The following is a 21730-nucleotide window of genomic DNA, read 5'->3' as shown; positions in this document are numbered from 1 at the left end:
CAGACAAAGATTATAATGTATTTAATCAGTGTTTTCCCCATTAATTGTGTGGTAGTCCTCTGACCCCATATACATTGCCCTTGCTGTGCACTGGTGTTACTGAACATAACCAGGGGTTATATCTTAAGAATTGTGCATGTGTATTTTTCTGTTTACATTTACATTTAATAGGTAGAATGTGTGTGACCTATAGGGTCACCATAGGTTAAACTCTCTGTCACATATAAACAGAAGAGAAAAGGGCATCCTTTTAACAGGCCAGTCTGCAGAAACTTCAGGAGGATGAGTTCATAATGTGAAAGGGGCCTCTCTGGATATGACTTGTTTATCCTATAATCAAAGTGGATGTAATGCAAGTATCTGACTGTAAAGGCTTTTCTTAAATGAGGTGGTGGGGGTTCTAAATTAAAGAAATTGTCCATGGTCATCATTGCAAAAAATGTACCCACTAAAGGTAATATTATAAGCATACATGCATAAGAAAGGATGAATTGTTTATACATGCCTTTAATGTGGAAATGGTTATCTAATAAATATGCATCTGCTTAGCAGCTAATATAGAAACAAAGAAAAAAATGGCCGACACAGAGTTTTATCCTTATCCTTGAATTAAGAAAGGGAAGGGTGAACTGATTCTAAATGCCAATCACAACCCAGACTCGAGCCACATGTCTGCCTGTGATGCTGCCTGGCTGTCTCATTTTGCATCCGGAGATGCCACGGCAGAGAGCTATAGCCTGCTCATGGGGCTAGGAGACGGCCGGTTTATGCATTCTAATGAGCGCTCCCAGGAAAAGATATGCAAATGCTTGTTGTCATCAAGAGGAAAATAGAGGACAGGAGAGCAGCAGATACAGGAGGGGCTTAAGGGAGGATGGCACATGCATGAGAGGCGGGACTGGGTGGAGGGAGACGTTGATGCGTGTCTGTGAATGTGTGTGTGGGCTGGGGCAGGATGTGTGAGACATGTATAACCCCCACCTAACCAACTCCACCTTTATATCTCTAGAATGAACAAATCAGCCTGAATTATAAAACCCGATAAGTAAACTACAGACAAGATGAAAGAGACATTTGTGCAGGCTAGTATTTCAAAATAGAAATATCTCAGGTGACTAATAAGTAGGCTGTATATGAAATATCAGAAGAGAAAACTTGCAATGTCATTATGAAAATGATTATATAATGAAAATACTACTGGTGCTAGCCTACAACTACTACTAATAATAAAGTACATTATAATTATAATTCAACTTGTTACATTTTTGACAAAACATGACATTCAGGTTTATATCTAAAATGATACCTTTGAAGACAATGAATACAAATAATTACCTAGATCTATTGCTGTTAAGCAATACTGATACTTTATAGCGTATCTTCTATTACGTCCTTGTTCATGTACTCGCACTGATTATTAGTCCCGGATTCATGGGCAGCGCCTTCCCAACATGAACAATAATTTGACCACAGGCTGCTGCATTTCACTTGAACCACCGAGTGGGGACCTACGGAACCTTTGTCTGTCAGACGGGGGAAGACTGAGAGTGCTGCACAACTGCTGCCGAGCGGAAACCAACGTTTCTAACACGAACTGGCAAAAGGGTGCACATGGACCTATTCTGCAGGCATGGATTCATACATATATACAGTTAGAAATACAGTTCTGGATGGATGGATATCGCCGGTCAGCATCATAATATCAGATATAATTTAAATGTTCTATCGGTACGTATCCATTTCTATTCATGCAAACTGAAAATGAGACAGAAATGAATGCTCGGCTTTAGGCTAATATCATATTATGCTAGCCACCGCCAAGTGCAGTGGCTGATAGTTTAATGAATGCGCGTCGTCTTCTTAATCGAGTTTATCTCAACAGTGAATTTGACCGGTTTCACCATAAGTCACAATAGCGGTAATGCATCAGCCAGCTAATAGAAACGTGTCGTTAATCATATTTTAATATGATTATGTGGTGAAGTTAAGTGTATCTGCCTTCGTAGAAGCCTCTTAACTCAGTGCTATCAGCTGTAACGTTACATGTTGACCTCAAAACGCTGTCATATATCACAAACTGTATGCGCAGGTTCATTTTTAAATACATACACCCCATGTGCTTCACCATAGGTGGCAGGACATACTGTAGCTGTCCAGGTGGACCTACGTGTGCCATCAGAAAGCTGTCTTTAGGTTAGTGTTGTGTGAATGGGCAGGGGAACAGCTTGGGGCCTGGTTTTGGTGGAAGTTATCACTGCATACAAGTAAAATCTTGCCTAACACATTTCTGTCATCATCGCGCTTTTCCATGTACACACACCACGTGCAAGTCAGCTATTTTGAGTAACTTTGGTGCTGTATTGTTCTCCCCCAGCTCCTCCGGAGGTGAGCCAGGTTGCAGTGACATGGTAATGTTTTTTGAATGGTACTGGAAAGCCGAGGACCAGAAGAGCAGCAGCAGTGGTTTGCCGATGACTGGTGAAGACACTGGTTTGGGGGCTTTGGCCTCACCACTGGTGGGGTATTTGGGAAAAGTCAGTAGAGCTCTTGTTTTCCTCTAACTGTTGTCACTTGCGCAAAGCTGAATTGTATTTGGAAAAAAAAAATACTGTGACTGAGCAGTACCAATCGAAACCATCCAAAACAAAACGGAAATCTTTAGTAGTAAAAGGCGAAAGTATTTGGCAGATTCGAAGCATATGTGTGGAATCGAAGGGTGTTTGTATTATGTATGTTTTTTTTAAACTGTGTACTACATAGAATACATGTATTATTTATCGGTTTGATAGTACTTAACACATACTGATATGGATCAAATTTCACCTCACTTGTTCATTCCATCCTCTAAACTGTCCCCACTGCTTTGATGAGCAGAAAACAAGGTTGAAAAAAATGCCAACTTGACAATTACTTTCAGTAGTTCTTGCTCTTACGCTCAAATTCTGCAAGGTAAATCAAGCAAACCATCCTCATTGTTTTGCAGTAAATTTTCAGTAAAACTGTATAACTTGGGTTTAATTATAAAAGAGTGAAAAAAATCACCTTTTTTGAAGAGGTCTGTGGTCCACAGCATGTTTCTGTTATCGTAATGTTTTTTTTTTGGTTTTTTTTTTTTTTTAATGTTTTTTTATAAAAGGTTCAGGAAAGAGCTGCCTCACTGGAGTATTGTCCCTGGTGTACTTCGAAGCGCTTGACCTATGCTCTGCGCTCTTACCGCATCAACCTCCAGGAGTCAGTCACCCTCTGCACAAACGCACAGGTTAGTCCCAGTACTGCTGACACACACATCCAGTTGAACAGCCTATTTAATGTCTCTTTTTTTCTCTAGCTGCCACGTTGACATTTCTCGATCCATTCCTCCATAGTGCCTTTTCCCTCTGGTCAGCCGGTCCTTGGAGGATGTTTTGGCTAGCTTGGATCCTGTGGAGCCCACTGTTGGGAACAAAAGAAAGTATGGCGTGGCACTGGAAAAGGACGAGTTGATTAGACCCGTACACAAACGCCTGCAGTCAAGTGACAGCCATGGGCCACAGAATACTACAGACACACATGGTGCCGTAAACGTCGTCAGTAATGGCCACCGTGCAGCCCCCGAGACAGAAGAGGGTAAGGTGAATGGATACAGGGATTCTCCAGTTGCAGAGACAGCAGGACGGGAGTCGTTACAATATGAGGATGATGATGTTCTGGTCGAGGAACCAGAGAATGCTGCTTGTGCAGATGGATTTGCTCCTCCGACATGCTTGACGCCAGCTGGACACCTGCAGTGCTCATCAGAAGCCTTGTTGACCGCTGATGGGGATGAACCTGCGCTCTCACCTCACCGCAGTGCTCCCGGTGCCTCAGGGGCAGAGGATGACTTCAGGCCCGTAAAGGGTCCTCGTGAGGTGCTGAACAGTTGCCGCAGCCTGGACTCCAATCAGTCCTTTTTCACAGATGAGGCCATTTATTCAGCTGAAATCAATACTCCATTGCCTTTGCACAATGAGCAGACAGCAAGGACGGAGCAGAAATCACTGACTGCAGACATCGCTGCATGTAAGGACATAGGAGGCATTAAGTCAGAAATGGAGGGTTTGTCCTCTGCCACTCAGACGAAGTCAGAGGAGCTTGTGTCTGTTCCGGATCGACCGTTTTGGAGGAACAGCGACAACCTGTGTTGGCTGGACTCACTGCTTGTTGCTTTGGTGAACTGTAAGATCTTGGGAAAGTGTAAACCTGAAGCTGAGCCTCAGCAGTCGTCCGTCTGGCAGCTGATGAGAGGATATGAAGACGTTTGTGCTTCCATCCGAGTCCATCAACTGACTGGCAGAGGTAAGTTAAACAGATGATCTGCAGTATGCCTGTTGAGTGTAATGTCATTGCAACAGTGAACCGAAAGTTAGACATTTATTTTCCTCTTTGCATCTGTTTTTGTTAATCAAATACACACATTTCTGACCCCTAATGTCACTTAAAGAGCCGAATCACCTGTTTCATCTGCTCCTATCTAGTCCTGCCGATTGTTGTGGATTGAGTTGTCCAGATTTTAAGGTATTAATCCATGAGAATTATTCTGCGACCTCAATAAAATGGAGGCGTTTGTGCTGAAACAAAACATTGACCATTGAAATATCACAGCAGGATGTTTGGATACATCCACATCTGGGCACATTAAACTGGAACAGTCTGCATTGCTAGTTCACACGAGGGTTAAATGAGAAAATGTTGTGTTTTTCTTGTGACTAACCCTGACAAGTTTGCTTCAAATAAAAATATTTTGGACTTGCGGCGATATCTTACCGTCATCTGACTGTAAATATAGGGCTGCCAACAGTGAACAATTCCCATTGACTTAAAAAGCATTTGAAGTTAATTTACAGCTGAATAATGTTTGTTTTGTTTTTACAATGTAATGCAATGCGTTTGTGTGTGTTGTTTGTGTGTAGATGGCGCTGTGAGAGTGCCACATCATGTGCTGCAAAAGGCCGACGCAGACCTGCAGTGTCTCAGGATGTCAGTCTTCAAACGACTGCAGCCCAAGCTGCATTGCAAGCTGGGTAAGCTCAGTCAGTGAAAACATAGTAAAGAAGTGAATACAGACAAGGGAATAAAATATGTATTTGCACTGTATTTCTAGAGCTACTGATACTGAAACCAACGTTAGTTCGGGAGCAATGTGCAAATTGTGCCAAGCTACCTTGGGCGAGATGTCTGAATGAATGTTTTTCACACTCAACAACACGGTGCTCCCGGGACCCCTCAAGCCTTCTCTTCATGAGTATTAGGTTTCATATTGCCCACACACGGACGCAAGCACACACACATGCTACTGATCGCACCGTCCTCCTGGCCGAGATTAAAAGAAGTATATAAAGGAGCGGTCTGTCTTCTTTCCACATAGCTAATACACCATTTCAAAGGCTCCACCGGAGATTTCCAAACCGCTGAAGTGCTTAATTACTTCAAATGTTTTTTGTTTTTTTTTACCACCTTGATGTGTCCTGCTTTAGATATTTTGCACAAATCCCCGTTTAGATTCCAAGGCAGCCATTATCACCTGAAAACAGAGTAACGTGTTCGGACATGAAAACCTTAGATATTGCTCGGCTCAATGAAGGTGGGAAAACTTGCTCACTGGCTCTCACACTGAAAATACAAAAGGATGGAAAAGCATAGTGAGGGGAGGCAAACACTGCAGATACAGGAAAGATGCAGGCGGGTGACACACACACACTATTCATTTCAGGCGTGCTGACACAAGTGATCTTTGTAATTCAGCCCGAGTCTCATCCACAGATAAAATTGCCTTGAAGTGGAGAGTGTAACCGCAGCTTCTGTCTGCACTCGTGACGGTGCTCTAACTGCCGCGCGTTTGTGCTTCTTTTCAGGTCAGAGGGAAACTCCGGTGTTTGCCTTGCCGCTTCTGCTGGAGTTGGACTCGTGGGTGGAGCCTCTCTTCAGGTCGACCTTTCACTGGGACTTCAAGTGCAGCGAATGCAACACCGCAACGCAAGAAAGGTACGGGATGAAGTACGACATATGCAAGTTGATGCGTGACCAGCGGCGTCATCAGCCCTACGGAGCGTATCTAGTAAACGTTCATGTGTACGTGTTGATTTTAAAGTAAATTAGATTAGTGAGAGAGAGAGATCCGCAGCGCTGTAACAAAGTCTGAAAAATGTAACTTCTAAACCTTTTCGACTTTTTGATTCGTGACATGTTCAATACTCATTTGCCTGCTTTCTAGCCGTAATTCGTTGTGAGAGTGGCACAGCTGGACACACACATACACACACAGAGCTTCATTTCCAATGTTAAATTAACTGATAGACCGACATGCGTAACTCGTCCAAAATGTTGTCCGTGGTAACAATCGACATTCCTAGCTGCAAATAAAGGGTTTATTTCTATTTAATACAAATTAAAAAGGTTTGTGACGTCTTCAGGATGCTTGTTTTAGGATGACTGAGTCCAAACCTCGAGGGAAATAAATCTACAATGATATAAAAAAAGAAGAAAAGCAAATCCACAAATTAAAGAACCTGGAACAAGTGAATGTTGCTTCATTTTATATGAATTGACTTAAGGGGCAAAGCATTGCACTGATTTGGTGGATGTCTCCGACAGATGTTTTCAGGGCTACGTCAGTCTTTCTTTGTCGTCTGTCTATTAGAAACAGTCGACCACACCAAATAATCAGATCACTGTATTAAGTGTCATTACAAATACCCTCACCCAATCAATAGAGGACACAAGATCAACCGGCGATCATTGCATTACATCCCAGATCCTCCAACTGATATTCAGGCGACACGTGAAACCCACGCTGTAAGGAAAATGTAATTATTCTCTGTTACACGCTCCTCTTGTGTGAAACTGTATAAATCCTAAATGTTTTTCCCGCTGTGCTTCTCAGGGTTGTGAAAACTCTCCCCACCTTCACCAATGTTTTGCCTGATTGGTGCCCACTTGATGCGGTCCACTTGGCCCCGTGCAACGTGTGCTGCCGGAAGAATCAGAGGAGGACCATGATGCTGGAGAGGTTAGGAGTGTGTGTGTGTGTGTGTGTGGGAAGAAACAATTAGAAATTAAGACCTCTGTATTTTAGTCTGGTGATTTTTGTTTTGACTTTGCTTGAATTGCAAAGTAATTACATCCACTCTGAGGAAATGATTGAACGGTAGTTGCTGGAGCACAGGGGGTGTGTTTGATTACGATTATTGGGTTGCACTGAGTCGACTTTTTCAGTCCCGATGTTATTGGCCGATACCGAGCGCCAGTCTAATACCAGTGTTTGATTAATAAGCTGCATGCCCCAAAAGGTACAAAGACAAATGTTGACCTGACTTTCATGGAGCAGGTGAAGAAAGCTGTTGTGCCGTCCTGCTTCCCTCTGAAATGTGTCAAAAATCAAGTCATTTCCATCTCCTGCTGATTTTAATTCATGCTTTTAATTTAATTTAGACTATTGCAACTCTCTCTCTACCTGCCTCAGTCAAAAATCAATCTCACATCTCCAGTTCAAAATGCTGCAGCTAGAATTGTAACTGGCACTAGAGACAACGTTTGAGACCCCAGTCTAAGCATGTCTTCACTGGCTACCAGCAGGATTCAGACTTGATTTTACTGATTGTTTCTAAAGCACAGAGAGACCTAGCTCCTGGCTATATTGCTGATCTTTTAACTCTTTATGAGCCAGAACGCAGCCTTGGATCCTCAGGCCAGGCTCAAGATTAAAGGTGGCGGTGCTTTCTCCACGAGAGCGCAACAAAATACACTTTCATAAACCGGCTTTTATGCAAGTCACTACCTATCCACTGCTTTTCAGTTTCATGGTATGGTAAGCACTTAGTTTTTTTAAAAAGGGACTTCATGAAGGTTGTTATATTCTGAATTAGTATTAAAATGAATAAGATGTACACCAGCAACGTGGTCAAAAGTTAACAGGGATTACAATTCAAGTTTAAACCTTTTTAATCAGCAACAAATTAGTCAAAACTTGAACATGGTTTTAAATTCCAGTGTACAATATACAAAGTATATCAACATAGAATAGAATCGATGGGCCCTATTGTCACTGTTGAGCGATCAAGCTTTTTGCGTCAGTGTCGATGTCCAATATCTGTATGTGTGCATCCCCAACAAAGAATGCTCCTTTAACAGACACTATTAGCTGTTGATTGATTAATGATTATATAGCGTCAAAGCAGCTTTCGCCTAGTCTCCAGATTTATCCTCAGCAAAGTCAGATGTATGGTTCTAAAATTACAAACATTTATTCCAGCAGAAATCTGCAGGTTATAAAAATATGTCTCTACGGGAGACGGGAGGAAACGGTGTGCTTTCACAGCTACACCAAACATTAAGTTATTAACTTTAATTATATGCTGTCGGGTGTTGAGCCAAAGCCTGCTGTGTCATTTAGAGCCTGTAACTGATTGACAGGGTGAATGAAATGACTCATTATTACTCCACACTTGATAATGTCTGAAATTAAAATGTCCACAATTAAATCTCAAGCGTAACCGTCGCATATCCAAGATATCAGCCGGAGAAAGTCCTTCTTCGGCCTGAACGTTTCCATCCGTTTCACCAGACTTTTGCTTTGTGTTTTGTTCAGTGTGCCGCCGGTGTTTGCGCTGCACTTTGTGGAGGGGATGCCCTACAGCGATGTCAGAAGATACGACTTCACCTTCAAGGAGAAACGCTACTCCGTCACCACCGTCATACAGTACAACCATCAACTTAAGCACTTTGTCGCCTGGACTTGTAACTCTGACGGTAGGTTTCCTGTTGTAGTCTTGTTGTATGTTTCCACTGATATGACACGTGAACAATATATTTACCAATGAAATGTAGGGACGTCCATGATTAGAGAGCAATTAATACAATCTGTAGTGGTTGTATCTATTCAGGACCATATTTAGCTCTAAAATAATGCCGGTTATCACAGTAGTTTTACATGGATAACTGAATCAGAGCGGCATGTTGTTTTGCTTCTCTGTATTCATCTTAAACACTTAAACTTAGTTTATACTCGCCGTAGTGAAGGTGGCGAGAAATGACATAATCACTGTCACAAATGGTTCAGATAAAATCACTATTTGCATGTCTAGGGATTATTCAGGCGGTCTCAAAAGTCTTCATCGTCAATGAATATGAGATGTGATTTTACAGGTAATTATAATCCCTCCTCGACATTGTGGAGGTCTTGTTTTTTGGGTTTTTTTGCCGGTGACACTACAGTCTATGGGCATATCTATGGCTTACACTCGTGTTTTTTCATTCTTCACAGTTCATTTTGTTTGTTCGCCCTCTTGCGGTTCGGAGAATAATGCAGCGCATCGAGTATGAACGCCTCCGTTCCTACTCGAGTCTCGTGTTGCGGTATAAACAAAGCTTGAAGCTTCTGGTTGAGTGACATGACTGTTGATATTTTTTCTCCTCCACATTGTAGTTTGCCAACAGCACATTCTGCTGGACAATTCATGCAATGTTAATGTGCAGAAGACTCCAGCCATTTAGGGCTTGTTTCATCGTCCTTTATAGATCATGCGCTCTGGGGCTTGTCAGCCAAGGTTTCTTTTACCAATATTATGATTATTCTTTCATTATTTTATCAATTCTCTTTTTAGTCTAAATTACGTTCTGCAATCTGCATGATGTCTCCTGGTCTCAGCGAGGCCTTTTCTGACTGTTTTTAGTTCTAACCGTGTGTTGTCGTACCTGTTTCCTTACAGGATCATGGCTGGAATACGACGACTTGAAACATCCGGAGTGCAAGACCCACCAAAAGCTCCCGGTCCCCGCTCAGGAGATGCACGTCGTCTTCTGGGAGGTGACGGAGGGTAAAGAGCCTCGCGTCTGTTCTCCCTCCAGCACATTTGCTGAATGTCCCCCGTCTAAAATGGAGATGAACCCCAGTCGAGATGACAAAGACGTAACAGCAGAGGAGCTGTTGGCTTGCTCTCCCGATCAGCCTCTGCTGGCGTCTCACAACGACACCGACATCGTCTGTGCGCTCTCTGCATCTGAAGACGGCAGCAACATCATGGACACGACCGTCGCGGCCGACGTCGATACGTCGATAGGTTCCACCACGCTGCTCGACACCTTCGAGGGCCTTTCCCACAATGACATCATTACACTCACACTGGTGGAGGTAAAAGTGGATTCAGAGATGCAGCCGTTAAACGACGAGGAAGAAACTGAGGGTTTGAGTGTTCCCACCAGGAAGGAGATAGTTGGCTCCACACCGGATAGCTCCTGCGCTGCAGTGGGCAGTGAAATGTCCCACGGCCCTGATGTTGAGCTCACCAACTCTACGTCGTCTGATTCCGCGGATGACTTGTCCAGTGATCCTACATTTGTTCCTCCTTGTAGGAGAGGACGAAGTAGAGGCGTCGGCAGATCCAAAACAGTTGGCAGACAAATGGTTAAAAAGGCAGCGGCGGCGCCAAAAGCAGCACCGCATATTTCTGCACCTGCATCTTCGGAAGCCTTCAAAGGAATCCGTAGCAAACCAAAGACTGCTGCTGCTCAGGGCGACACACCACCCGTTGAAAACACACAGCAAGCGTCCCCTGAGTCCTCTACAGATGCCTCAGCCCTGACCACCGGTCAGAACGGTCCACCAATGCCGCCTCAGACCGCCCGCTGGTCCTTCCTGCTCAACAAACACCCACTAAACCAAGTTCACAGGGCGATTGCAAAATGTGCCCTCATCCAGACGCCCACCTCAGTCACACAAGTCAAACCCACTCCTCTCACTCAGTCCACGCCCAACCCTGTGAGAAGACAGCAGACCCCTGGAGGATTCTTCCCTAAACTACAGCTCCGGACAGAAGATAGCGATTGTCTCCCGCTGAAAGCTGCGGAGATGTACGGGGGATTCGGTGCAAAGAGCGCAAACACACGAAGTCCACTCCCACTTCCTGCTGTCCTCACTGGCAAGTCAAAGCTGGTTCAGCCCATAACTTCTAACCAGCAGAAATCCCTGAAGAACACGACAGTGGCGTCTGGTACGTCGCCTCCTTTGCCTGGAGCGACGCGGCTTCCTGAAATATCCCACTCAAAGAAACCGAGCGGCCCGTCCTCGAAGCTTCCGCCGGGTCTCAGCGACACAGAAGCCCTCAGGTACAAGCTGATAAAGAAACTGAAGGCGAAGAAGAAGAAGCTCGCTAAGCTGAATGAGATGCTGGGTCACCAGGGGGGCGCCGGCCTCCGACCCAACAGCACCGCCCTGGGCTCCCCGAACGCGGTCACCTCCAGCACCTACGACGGCTCCATCTGCGACGACTTCCTCTCGAACCTGCTCTCGCCGGCGACGACCGCGAGCAACCTTTCACCAGACAGCACCGGCTTCCTCGAGATGCTCGCCAACGGGCCGGATGGAGCCGACCAGGCGGACTGCGGGGTCATCGCTGCCGGCGCAGTTTCCCAGACGAGCCCACCCAACACCGAAAGCTTCTTGGATGAGTTTCTCTCGCAGGCTGTGGCTCAGGGACCGACTGACATGGAGACGGAGGCACTCGATGCACTTGAGCTTTTCGTTTGAGCTATGGGGGGGGTTGTCTGCTAGCTCCAAGCACAGATATCCACAACCATTGCTTGGGATCTTGAGGAGAATTTTGCAAAATGCACTGTTCCATATAAAGATGCAATTTAGAAGTTTAAAGTAGTGACATCTCTCTGTATTTATGTTGCTATTCATCTTTATGGGTTAATGAAGTTCAAATGCATGTTCGGTGGTGGAGTTTGTTGAACCACAGATGACTTGTAGATGATTTGTATACCTTAGTGTGCTCGGGCACATTGCAAATATTGTATGGTCCTGGGATGTTTGAAGCAATCATGTTTGTTTGCTTTGTTTTGTTATTTTGACCACTTGAAAATGTTCATGAAAGATGATTTAATAAATACTTTAGATGACTCGATTGTTTGTTTATAAAAAGTCATTATTATGGAAACTATTATTTCTATTTTCAGTTTAAATACTGAAGTAAAGTCTTTCAAGTACCTATTTATTTGTGAGCCACAGTTTTAGACATATTACAAACTCAGATTTTTCAAAGTTAAAGTACCGATGATACGGAGACTAGCCAAGAGCTAAACTGTCTCTGATTATGAGAAATGTATTGTAACTGAAAGATGAACAGGCTGAAATGTAGCTTAATTTAGGGTACATTCAATCAAACAATCTTTACCTCGTCCATAATATGTTACTAATAGTGATAACATGTGAAACATAATCTTTTAAAACATAGTTGAACATTTCAGACAGTTGATTGCAGACTCTTGCATTCAGAGAAAAAACATCTGTATGGTACAAATGGAAGTTTGGTAGGCAGTACAACTCAGTATAGAAGTAAACAAACATGTAAATAGGTGTCCTGTAACTGAGCAACTTGCATTTTATCTTAAAAATAGCCAAAATAACTGTTCCCATACCGGGAGTCGAACCCGGGCCGCCTGGGTGAAAACCAGGAATCCTAACCGCTAGACCATATGGGATACATTCCTGCTGATAATCTTAGATAATAACATCAGCATTGTTGCTAACATTAGTTTGCGCAAACATTGTACCAACACTGCTTTGTTTAAACCAGCTCCACAGTTAGCCTATACAGCACATCTCATCATTTGTATTTGTAAATAGAATATTTTCGTGTTTAATTATGATTATTTAACACCTTAATCTAATAAAAAAGCTAAGACATGTATTGCATATTGTATTGCATTTTTATCAAATTCGATGTTTCGAAAACATAATTATATTTTGAGAAATTATTTTTTTTACTTTTTGCTTTTCCCTTTATTTATGACTTATTTATGATTTAATTAATTAATGTACAATAGCTTTATATGTAGTAATTTAATAACTGATTGTATCTGAACATTGTAACACTTGTGGGAGGTGGTAGTGGCTTTAATGGGATTCATTCCATCAACATTTTTCATACTTTTTCATTTTTCTTTTTCATTTTTCATACTTTTTCATTTTTCAACTTCATAAATCCATCAACAGAAAAATATCATTTCGTACAGCTTTGTTTACAACATTGAAATTGTGGAGAGATTACAGTAAAACTACACCATCATCACTGGGGTAAAGCCACTGCATTACCGCTCAAAAGCACATGCAGGTGCTGTTCGACTGTTGGTAGGCCAAGTCATTGAGACAGCTTGTACAATGCTGTAATTTACTGTAGTTATACACAAAAAAACTTTTTCACAGCAGACTGGTGGTGGAGGGCAACATTTAATGAGTCCTTTACTTGATTATTGCATTTTCAATAGATTATACATATTCTCCACTATATTGCAGTAAAATACAAATGTTCTCCATTACATTTATTTGATACTAGAACCTTCATACAGCCTACTAGATTCTTTGAAATCAAGAATTCAGATACAAAATATATGACTAACTTATAGAATATGATGATAAGTCTACCCTACACACTTTAATTACATTATGCTGCTCATTTCTCCCAGTAAAGTGATGTCCTTTTACCTGTAATGGAATAATTCTACAGAGTGGTATTACTGCTTTTAAGTAAAATAACTGTCCTTCTTCCACCACTGATGAAAACCTTTTGACTTGTCATAAAAGGTAACGTAAAGTTGTACTTAATAACACTAATGAGTAGTTGAACAATAACATCTGTTATTTTAGTACGTCAAAATGTTTCCTGTCAAATACATAATATTAAAAGATTCCCAATGCATTGGTCTTTATAAAGGCCCGTAAAAGAGCCTCAAAGAACATAAATACACACAGCCACTGCAATGCAAATTTATGTATGTGCATCTGTGTGTAATCTCTCACAGAAACAGAGAGGAAGTTGCAGGCTTGTTTGCACCCGTCTGTATTAAGCCAGAGCATCATTTACATAAAGAGGAAGCCACAAACGAGTGTGTATGTGGGATGGAGGTGGAACGGGGGGAGTCCACGATGTCAGCGACAGATCAGCTTTATGTTTATCAGTTCACCTTCTGTAAGCTGACTGCAAAGACGTGAAAGAGAAGCTCAGCCTCTCAATCCTCCTGCTCCTACATCTGGACCGGTCATCATGTACAGCATCGTGGTGGAACACATCTACCTCCTGGTCATCGTCACCCTCATCAGCGTACTTCAGAATGGTGGGGAAAAAGCAAGAAGCATCAAACGTAGTTTTTCAAACTCTAAAGTAGTCAAAGGTGTTCAGCATTCAGCAAAGGGATGTCGTATTGACGTTGATGATCTGTGTGTTTTAAGCATTCTTTGCCCTGAAGGTGGAGAAGGGGGGCAACAGTCAAAATATCCCCACATCTGCTTTTGAACGAGTTTGTTGTGCCAAGTAAGTACTCTTTCATACTCTTCTGCTAATCGAATGAAACATATCCCATATCTTTTGTGTTTTCTACAATAACAGTCATGAACTTTCTACCTGGTTTTACATTCCACCAAATATAACTTCCATTGACAGGCAGTCCTCATTTGCCTGAACACTCCCACATAGGGGGGAAAAGAAAACTGGTACAGAGCTCATTTGAATGCTTGCTGGAAATGGAAAACATGTATCCTTCCAGCCTCTCAGTTAGGGGACTTCATCGTCATGCTGTGTTAAAGTTAAAGTTGTGTTAGAGGGAATACTGCTCATACATTTACCACCTGGGGTTAGACATTTCAAACTCCAGGGATCATGTCCAACATAAATGCGAGCTTGTTTTTCAAGAAATGTGATGTTTGGCTTGTTGCAAAAGCACTAAATGTTTGCCAACTCAAGAGTAACTTTACCTGTCTACTTAGATTCCTCATTTCAACACTCAAACAATCAATGACTCAACTAATGTGTTTCCAACTTTTTCATTCATTGATTTTCCAAAAATGTGGTTCAGTTTCTCAAATGTCAGGATTTGCTGCTTTTCACATGTTTTCTATCACTGTCAATTGAATATGATTGTGTTTTTAACTGTCGATTGGAGAATATGAAGACTTGGACTTTGAGAAATTGTGAATATTTCTGACATTTTATAGGCCACTCGGTTAATCAATTAATCTGAAAAATTGTCAACAAAGTAATCTATAATGAAAATATTAATAAATTGCAGTACTGCAGATGATAATGCTTCATGCTGCATCAATTAAACGTGGTTTGACAACAAGGCTAAAGCTTGAAAGTCAAACCTAATATTTGTGACACAACATCTCAGTTATTGGTCCAGTCGCTCTATTAGTCCACGAGCAACAGTGCACTTCCTGTTTGTAAATAGGAAACACCTGAGCAACATCCTGTCTTGTATAATGTGGGGGATTTCAAACTTTAGCCTCTAAATTGTGATGCAAACGTTTGGTCTAAACGGTATAAAGAGGTAAAAAAAAAAAAAAATCCAGTATTTCACATGAAAGGAAAAGTCAGAAATGATTAACAAATCAGCTTGTGGCACCTCCGTTTGGTCTTGGAACTGTTCTGAGACATGATGTATTTTTGGATAACTCTCGTGACGTGTGTGAGATTGGAGGAGGTTTGAGGCTCTGACATTGCACGGATCTGTGCAACACATTGTGCTGGCTGTTGCAACGCCTTGCAACAGCCAGGAGGAGCCGACTCTGAGAGTGGGCTCAATTTTTCCTGGCTTCCCGTTTCAAACTCCGCTTCTTCCAACGCTCTGACAGACTCACTGGGTTTTCTTGCTCATGCACTGTTTTTACAGCCACTTGTGCTCTGCAGTTTTCAAAACATTTCCCAGCAGCCAAGGGGCTTGGTATCAATCTCCACGCTGCCTGTAACAGTTTGCAGATTGCGTCACAGTGACTTCCTAAAAATGCTAATTACAACCTGCTGCTTATGCACCTTCCAGCCGTAACTGCATGGATGCGTATCCCACTTTCCTGGCAGTGATGTGGTGTGCCGGTCTGTGTCTCAATCAAGGTAATCATTAATCCGTTACTGTGACACACTTTTGCCCTTTGAACAGAATACACAAAAGAGATAAGTGCTTGTAATACAATGGCAGTGCAATATGTTAGATACATAAAGTCTTCCATTTCAGCATGAAAGAAAATAATGCAAAAGAAAGGGAAAGGATGTTGATTTGAATGCGTAAATATTATAAAATTGTAGAACCAAAACAACTAAGAAAAAACACGTGTGCAGATACATGTAAATGTACTTCAGCATTCCAGTAAGATAGTGACAATAATATATCAATCAAACTAATCAAATAACATAAAAACACAAAACAAAGGTCATACGGGATTCAGTTATTTATTGTTTTTGTTTGTCATCTATTTGAAGCTCCTGCTGCCTTCGCTGGGATCATCTATCTTGTTGTCAGGCAGAAGTACTTTGTTGGATACATGGGACAAACCTCTCAGAGGTAAATGAACACAAGTAATATGTTGTGTGTGCGCGTGTGTTTAGAGTCACGGTCTGACGATATTGTTTCACATTTCTTCGCAGCACCCCATGCTACATGTTTGGAAAACGCATCCTCTTCTTCCTGTTCATGATGTGCATCGTGGGCATCTTCAACTACCTGCTGGTGTACTACTACGGCAGCGACTATAAGGAATACGTGGAAACCATCACCGGCGCCGCATCTGCTCTTCTCCTCATCCCTTAGTGCAGTGTGTGTGTGTTTCATGACGGCAACAACACATTTATCTTTTATCTGATGAGGACTGAATTAAAACACTGGTTTTCTGTTGTTGTTTTGTAAAAGAGCATTTATTGTGTTTGATAAAAAAAAAAAAAACTTCTCATAAAGAAATGCTGATCCTTTGGTAGGAAAGTCTACGATCCTTTCATTTGGACCCCTCACACAACAGTAAAGTGTGATTAATTTACTGGCAAAAACACCTTTAAGACACAAAAGTTGCATAAATAATCTTCATGGCATATAGAATGTCTTTGTCAGTCCTTCTCAGTCGTGTCCAGCCACTGAACAGAAGAAGAATCTGGACCCGACAGCGATTATAGATACTGCAATCCCAAGAGGTAGGCCGGTCCTTCACCAGGTTACAAACGATCTGTTGATGAAGAAACTTTCTTGAGGAAGCAGATCCAGACTCCATCAAAAAAGTGAGCGGATAAAATCCATTTTTTCTTGCTCTCCATCCACTGCCGGCTCACGTCAGTCTCAACTTTAATGGCGACAGATATGAGCAGGAAGTTAGACAAGTGCAACAAGTGGACGAATACAGAAAATGTTTCGGTTACTATCGACATAAAAGAAGAAGAATAAGAGATACTTACATTGAATTTTCTTTTGCTGAACCCAAACCAGTGTGGGAAGTCAAAGAGGGCATCCGAATAGTATTTGAGGGTGAAGGAGGCGTCTCTCCACACAGCTTGGACTTTTATCAGTTTGTCAGTTATGATGTGGCTGTTTTTCGCTGCCCATCTCTCCAGCGGTTCAGTCAAGTCAATCTGATATGAGGAAAAGTCACGTTCAAGACCAAAATACAAAATGTAACTCATGAAGAGAACTGAAAGTATGTATAAAAGAGAAGTAAGAGAAAGACCATTAAGTCCTTCTTACATCCACACGGTAGCTTTCCCCCCACACTGAGGAGATGGTCCAGTCCAGGCCTCGCTCCATCTGCCACTTGATGATGGGATCGTTGCCGTCTATGGACACCACAAACTGCTTCAGCACTGAAACAGGGTGGAAGAGGAAAACATGAGCGAACACAGTGGGGAGAGACTGTATGTGAAGTACTGTTATTTTCTCGACTCCACCCACTGCAAACATTGGGAAGCCATCATGAGTCATGCCACCAAACTGCATGACCCACTTAACAGCATAGAGCTGCAAAGCACAAACTAGGTTCAACTGCAATGCATTCAGTGTTAAGGTCTTATGGTACGCTGGGTGGGAGGCTGTAGTTTAAGTTACCTCTGGCTTCGTTGGTTCCTTCGCAGGCGGACATCAGCAGATGGATCCTCTTGGACAGAAGACTCTTTCTCATGCTGGTGTACTCCCATAAATTTTGCATTTTAACCTTCCTGTTTAAAAAACAAAACAAATCAGATGTGTGTTGTTGTTGTTTTTTTGTGTGTGCGTGTATATGAGTACATGTGTAAGGGCGTGCATCGTCCCATGCAGTCTTTTTTTCTTTTGCATTCTTCCTCACCTTCCCAGAGACTTCTGGAAAACCGTTTTCCCTCTGCAGGAGTCGAAGTCATCGATGAGCACCAGGCTGTTCTCCGGGTCGCTGTGGACTCGGCACCCCGAGCAGAGGACCTCCACGGAGAAACCGTCCGGAGGATTCCTCAGGAACTCTTCCACTTCTGTCACTCTCATCCCGCTGTGCGCCGGTTTGCTTGTGCTCATGGTGTCACACCTCCTGTTCTCTCTCCTGTGCGTCCTCCTGCGGTGGCGGCTGCTGTTCGTATCGCCTGCCTCACGTCTGCAGCTTTAATAATCACTGTGAAGTTAGACATGCTGACACGAGACCACTTCCGGTTAGCTTTGGCCAAAAATAATCGTTTACGTCATTTCACAAGCGCGAACGCCAGCCATTAACATTCTCTCTTGTCTCTCAAAGGTGAAGATTATACTGCTTTTGTCTGCTACACGTGTGTGTACATATGCTTTACACGTTTCTGCGTCTGATCTCTGTGCTTGCATTTGGCTGACCACGAGGCCGTTACAAGCTTCTTATTTAGAGCATAAATCATGAAACAGATGAAAATCTGTCTGTTTATTCCTGAAAGTTATATTCAGTACCTAAACTAAGGTACATTTGAGCTCTTAGTAACAACATAAAACCCAACTTAAGAGATGTTTTTAATGTGCTAAGCCATCCGAGGTGTCCTCCAGATTCACACTCTGCACTGGTAGATACACACAGCAGCAGCAGCAGCACTTATCCCGGATCTCAGCAGTGTTGGTAATTGATCAGTGGGAGGATGAGAGAATATCCAGAGATGAGAGTGTTTGTCAAACAGGCCAGGACAGTGACATTAATCTTCCCTACTTATGTGAGATTAATAGTCCTGATGTTAGCAGTTCATATTTTAGTCGATGAGAAGTTTATTTTAAATTTAGCAGTTTTGAGGACTTACAAAAAGTTTGTATGATTTTAGATTGTTGTAAGAAGAATATCTTTATGATTTTATACTATAAGTCAGACAAAACAATATACTTTGAGGACATCAATTTGGCATTTTCCACTATTTTCTGACATTTGATGGAACAATCAATTAATAAATTAATTGAAAAGATAATAGGCTGTTGCTAAATTCAAATGAAATGATGCTGTCCCGATGTTACAGATTGTCTACTTGATAGGGTGTTTGAATAAAAAAGAGATATAAATATGTTAGTAATGTCTCAGATATCTAATGTTTCCTAATCTTTTCTTAAAAGTAACTTTATTTTGAAGGAAAATATATTAACTTCCTTCTTTAGTATGCATCGCATGACGTGTAGTATATGACACAGGTCTCAAGGATACTTCTGAGGACTTAATCAATTTATCAAGGCTCATTTCATGACTGGTTGGCTCTAGTCTACATATATATAGGCCTGCAAGCGGGCTACATAATGCATAGGCATAAGTAAGTGAGCAAATAAAACAAATGATAAAGATGTACATATAAATAAATGAGATAGTCAAACAAATTGAGAAATATTGTTCCAATTTATTGACATTTTTAATGACAATGACTCTGGAATGCACAACTTTAGCCACTTGACATGGAAACAACAGCCGATGGGCGCAGTTTAAAACATAATGAGTGAAACTTTGTGTTGCAACTGCAATCATTTGCAGTTCTTATCCATAAGCAATGTTTGCTCAGACCTTTTAGAGGAGCATGTGTATTAACAATACCTTTGTTCAGCAAACTCAGACAGAGACGAAAAAATTCCATAACTCACGTATGGCTCTGTTTTATTGCCGCCTATAACTGTTTGACAAGGTGATAGTACCCATTTGTGTAAAAGTGAATAATAGCAGCCTCTCGTTCTGCACATACAGTATTTACACCTTCCTCATTCCTTATTCCTATAGAACAAAGCTCTGTCTTTTGGATTTCTAAAGGTCAGTTGACAAAAATGTGAACACTCACAGCTGCGGTTTCACATCAAAACCAGCTTGTTTAACTTTAGTGGCCATGTTTAGACTCAGTGGTCAGGAGAACTTTGACTTATTTTTAAGTCTGCACGTGAACATAAATCATCATTTCAGCCTCATTTCTGGGAAGCTCTTCCTCATATGACATTTTAAACAATGCCTGCCCTTTAACCCTTTATCTTTAACCCTTTAACCCCTTGAACAATATAATTTTCCAGAAAAACGCAAGCTTAGTAAAGCTCATAAAGTCCAGCTTATCTTTATTTGTTTATTACCTTTTTTCTTCTTCTTAGCTATCTTCTCCTCAGACGGAGACAGTAAGAGCTCGGTACTGCTCTCAGATCAGCACAGATATTTTGTTGATTTGTAGGATTACATGTGTATGACCTTCATTTAAAATGTTATTTGACATACATTTACAATTGTATTATCTACACAATGTAGGCCTACTTGTAATAAGAAATATATATATGTGTGTGTAATATATATTTATCAGTTTTTATATATTATATATTTATCTTATTTATATGTAAAATAAGTACCTTCTAGGTAACAATGGGCTAAATGTCGAATACCTGCAGTGAGGCAATTGCTCTGTGTAATGTTATAACGGAAATAACAATGATTAAATGCAGTAATTCAAAATTGTACTTCAATTTGTGATGATCCACAACTGTACAGTAAATAAAACTGTCCTACTTGATGCCAATTTACTGTGCATAAAAATGAAGAAAAAGTGTATGTTAGTATCACTTACATTGAATCAGAATAGCCAGGACACAATATTACCTTCGTGTACTGTAGCACAATAAACTACAGTTCTGTATGTCAAGGTAGTAACCTAGTATAATAGTAACCAGTAGAGGTCGCTATAGCTCTGCACAAACACGCTCTGCAGTCAGACACAGAGTTCTGCTACTATGGGAATGTAGCTAACCATTTCCTCCAGTTAGCCATGAAAAGACGGTGATTTCAAACGTAAAACAGCAGCCAAGGGAACCATGTCCCATCGTAATGTGCTGAACGGATGCAAACTGGTCGCTGTGCTTCTTCTTTGGCTTGGTAAGTGGGGTCCATGCCCTACTGAGACAGATACTGTTAGCTAAACCGTTAGCACTAAACAGGATACACTGCGTAAGGCAGGCTGAAAAATACCGGAAGTGGTTCGATTTGGCCTTCACAGTAAGATTTGTTTATAATTTAACAAGACACTGAGCGCATTCCAGTTTGAAAAAATGTATCAATAGATGTATTTATTCCTAAATTAACACGCGAGTTATTCGTCAGTGACAGCGTGGTCCTTGGTTTGCGACAAAATAGTGAGTATTTTGTTTTATTCTGAAAATCTAAACAGACGGGGATTTAATAGTGGATAACTTGACACACCACAAACGCAGGTGATGTATGAGGGGTAAACAAGAGGCTGTTTAAAGGGACAATGTGTAAGATTTAGTATAATTTAGAACAATTGTCACCTTGTCTTTGAAATTAATTATGAATACAATTTGCAGGTCGTTTACATCAATATAATTGTTTGCCATTAATATCAGCCAGCAATCATGTAAAAATGAAAAGCCCTGTGCACCCATTAATTAGGACTCTGCTGAGATTTATGATGGGCGTTTAATATGTCACCAAAACTCTGATTTACATTACTGGTGAGTGATGAAGGTGCAA

At 41.6% G+C, this 21730-nt stretch overlaps 3 protein-coding genes across 5 annotated transcripts; 2 read left to right on the top strand and 1 right to left on the bottom strand.

The window, feature by feature from the left end:
* Positions 1 to 1589: 1589 nt before the first annotated feature.
* On the top strand, positions 1590 to 11918 carry uspl1 (ubiquitin specific peptidase like 1). Of its 2 annotated transcripts, none has more exons than XM_079284074.1 (10): positions 1590 to 1728; positions 2131 to 2193; positions 2375 to 2408; positions 3137 to 3259; positions 3366 to 4314; positions 4929 to 5039; positions 5871 to 6000; positions 6899 to 7024; positions 8603 to 8763; positions 9723 to 11918. In XM_079284074.1, exons 3-10 carry the CDS (start codon positions 2406 to 2408, stop codon positions 11537 to 11539), a joined length of 3420 nt encoding a protein of 1139 aa, XP_079140200.1. In that variant the 5' UTR covers positions 1590 to 1728; positions 2131 to 2193; positions 2375 to 2405; the 3' UTR covers positions 11540 to 11918. The 2 variants fall into 2 exon arrangements, with proteins under 2 accessions (XP_079140200.1, XP_079140199.1); XM_079284073.1 differs by having other exon boundaries at positions 2375 to 2534.
* Positions 11919 to 13982: 2064 nt separating this feature from the next.
* On the top strand, positions 13983 to 16677 carry alox5ap (arachidonate 5-lipoxygenase-activating protein). The gene is made up of 5 exons (XM_079283965.1): positions 13983 to 14127; positions 14243 to 14324; positions 15829 to 15899; positions 16266 to 16347; positions 16431 to 16677. The coding sequence occupies exons 1-5, from the start codon at positions 14058 to 14060 to the stop codon at positions 16591 to 16593; spliced, it is 468 nt and encodes a 155-aa protein (XP_079140091.1). The 5' UTR covers positions 13983 to 14057; the 3' UTR covers positions 16594 to 16677.
* Positions 16678 to 16739: 62 nt separating this feature from the next.
* On the bottom strand, positions 16740 to 18343 carry medag (mesenteric estrogen dependent adipogenesis). Of its 2 annotated transcripts, none has more exons than XM_079283963.1 (5): positions 18107 to 18343; positions 17869 to 17978; positions 17512 to 17627; positions 17226 to 17399; positions 16740 to 16999 (listed from the first exon to the last, which is right to left on the bottom strand). In XM_079283963.1, exons 1-5 carry the CDS (start codon positions 18304 to 18306, stop codon positions 16832 to 16834), a joined length of 768 nt encoding a protein of 255 aa, XP_079140089.1. In that variant the 5' UTR covers positions 18307 to 18343; the 3' UTR covers positions 16740 to 16831. The 2 variants fall into 2 exon arrangements, with proteins under 2 accessions (XP_079140089.1, XP_079140090.1); XM_079283964.1 differs by having other exon boundaries at positions 16866 to 17113.
* Between the last annotated feature and the right edge of the window lie 3387 nt (positions 18344 to 21730).

Source organism: Melanostigma gelatinosum (assembly GCF_949748355.1).
Source record: "Melanostigma gelatinosum genome assembly, chromosome: 14".
Classification (NCBI taxonomy): domain Eukaryota; kingdom Metazoa; phylum Chordata; class Actinopteri; order Perciformes; family Zoarcidae; genus Melanostigma; species Melanostigma gelatinosum.
The sequence above is the reverse complement of the archived record's forward strand: the minus strand, read 5'-3'. Positions and strand labels throughout refer to the sequence as shown.

Coding starts and splice junctions, on each gene's coding strand:
- uspl1 (XM_079284073.1), top strand. CDS start 2,406: ATGGTAATGTTTTTTGAATGGTACTGGAAAGCCGAGGACCAGAAGAGC. Junction 2,535..3,136: donor TGGTGGGGTATTTGGGAAAA/GTCAGTAGAGCT, acceptor TTTTTATAAAAG/GTTCAGGAAAGAGCTGCCTC. Junction 6,001..6,898: donor AACACCGCAACGCAAGAAAG/GTACGGGATGAA, acceptor TGTGCTTCTCAG/GGTTGTGAAAACTCTCCCCA.
- alox5ap (XM_079283965.1), top strand. CDS start 14,058: ATGTACAGCATCGTGGTGGAACACATCTACCTCCTGGTCATCGTCACC. Junction 14,128..14,242: donor CATCAGCGTACTTCAGAATG/GTGGGGAAAAAG, acceptor GTGTGTTTTAAG/CATTCTTTGCCCTGAAGGTG. Junction 15,900..16,265: donor CGGTCTGTGTCTCAATCAAG/GTAATCATTAAT, acceptor ATCTATTTGAAG/CTCCTGCTGCCTTCGCTGGG.
- medag (XM_079283963.1), bottom strand. CDS start 18,306: ATGAGCACAAGCAAACCGGCGCACAGCGGGATGAGAGTGACAGAAGTG. Junction 17,628..17,868: donor AGGAACCAACGAAGCCAGAG/GTAACTTAAACT, acceptor ACCCTGTTTCAG/TGCTGAAGCAGTTTGTGGTG. Junction 17,400..17,511: donor GGGAAAGCTACCGTGTGGAT/GTAAGAAGGACT, acceptor TCCTCATATCAG/ATTGACTTGACTGAACCGCT.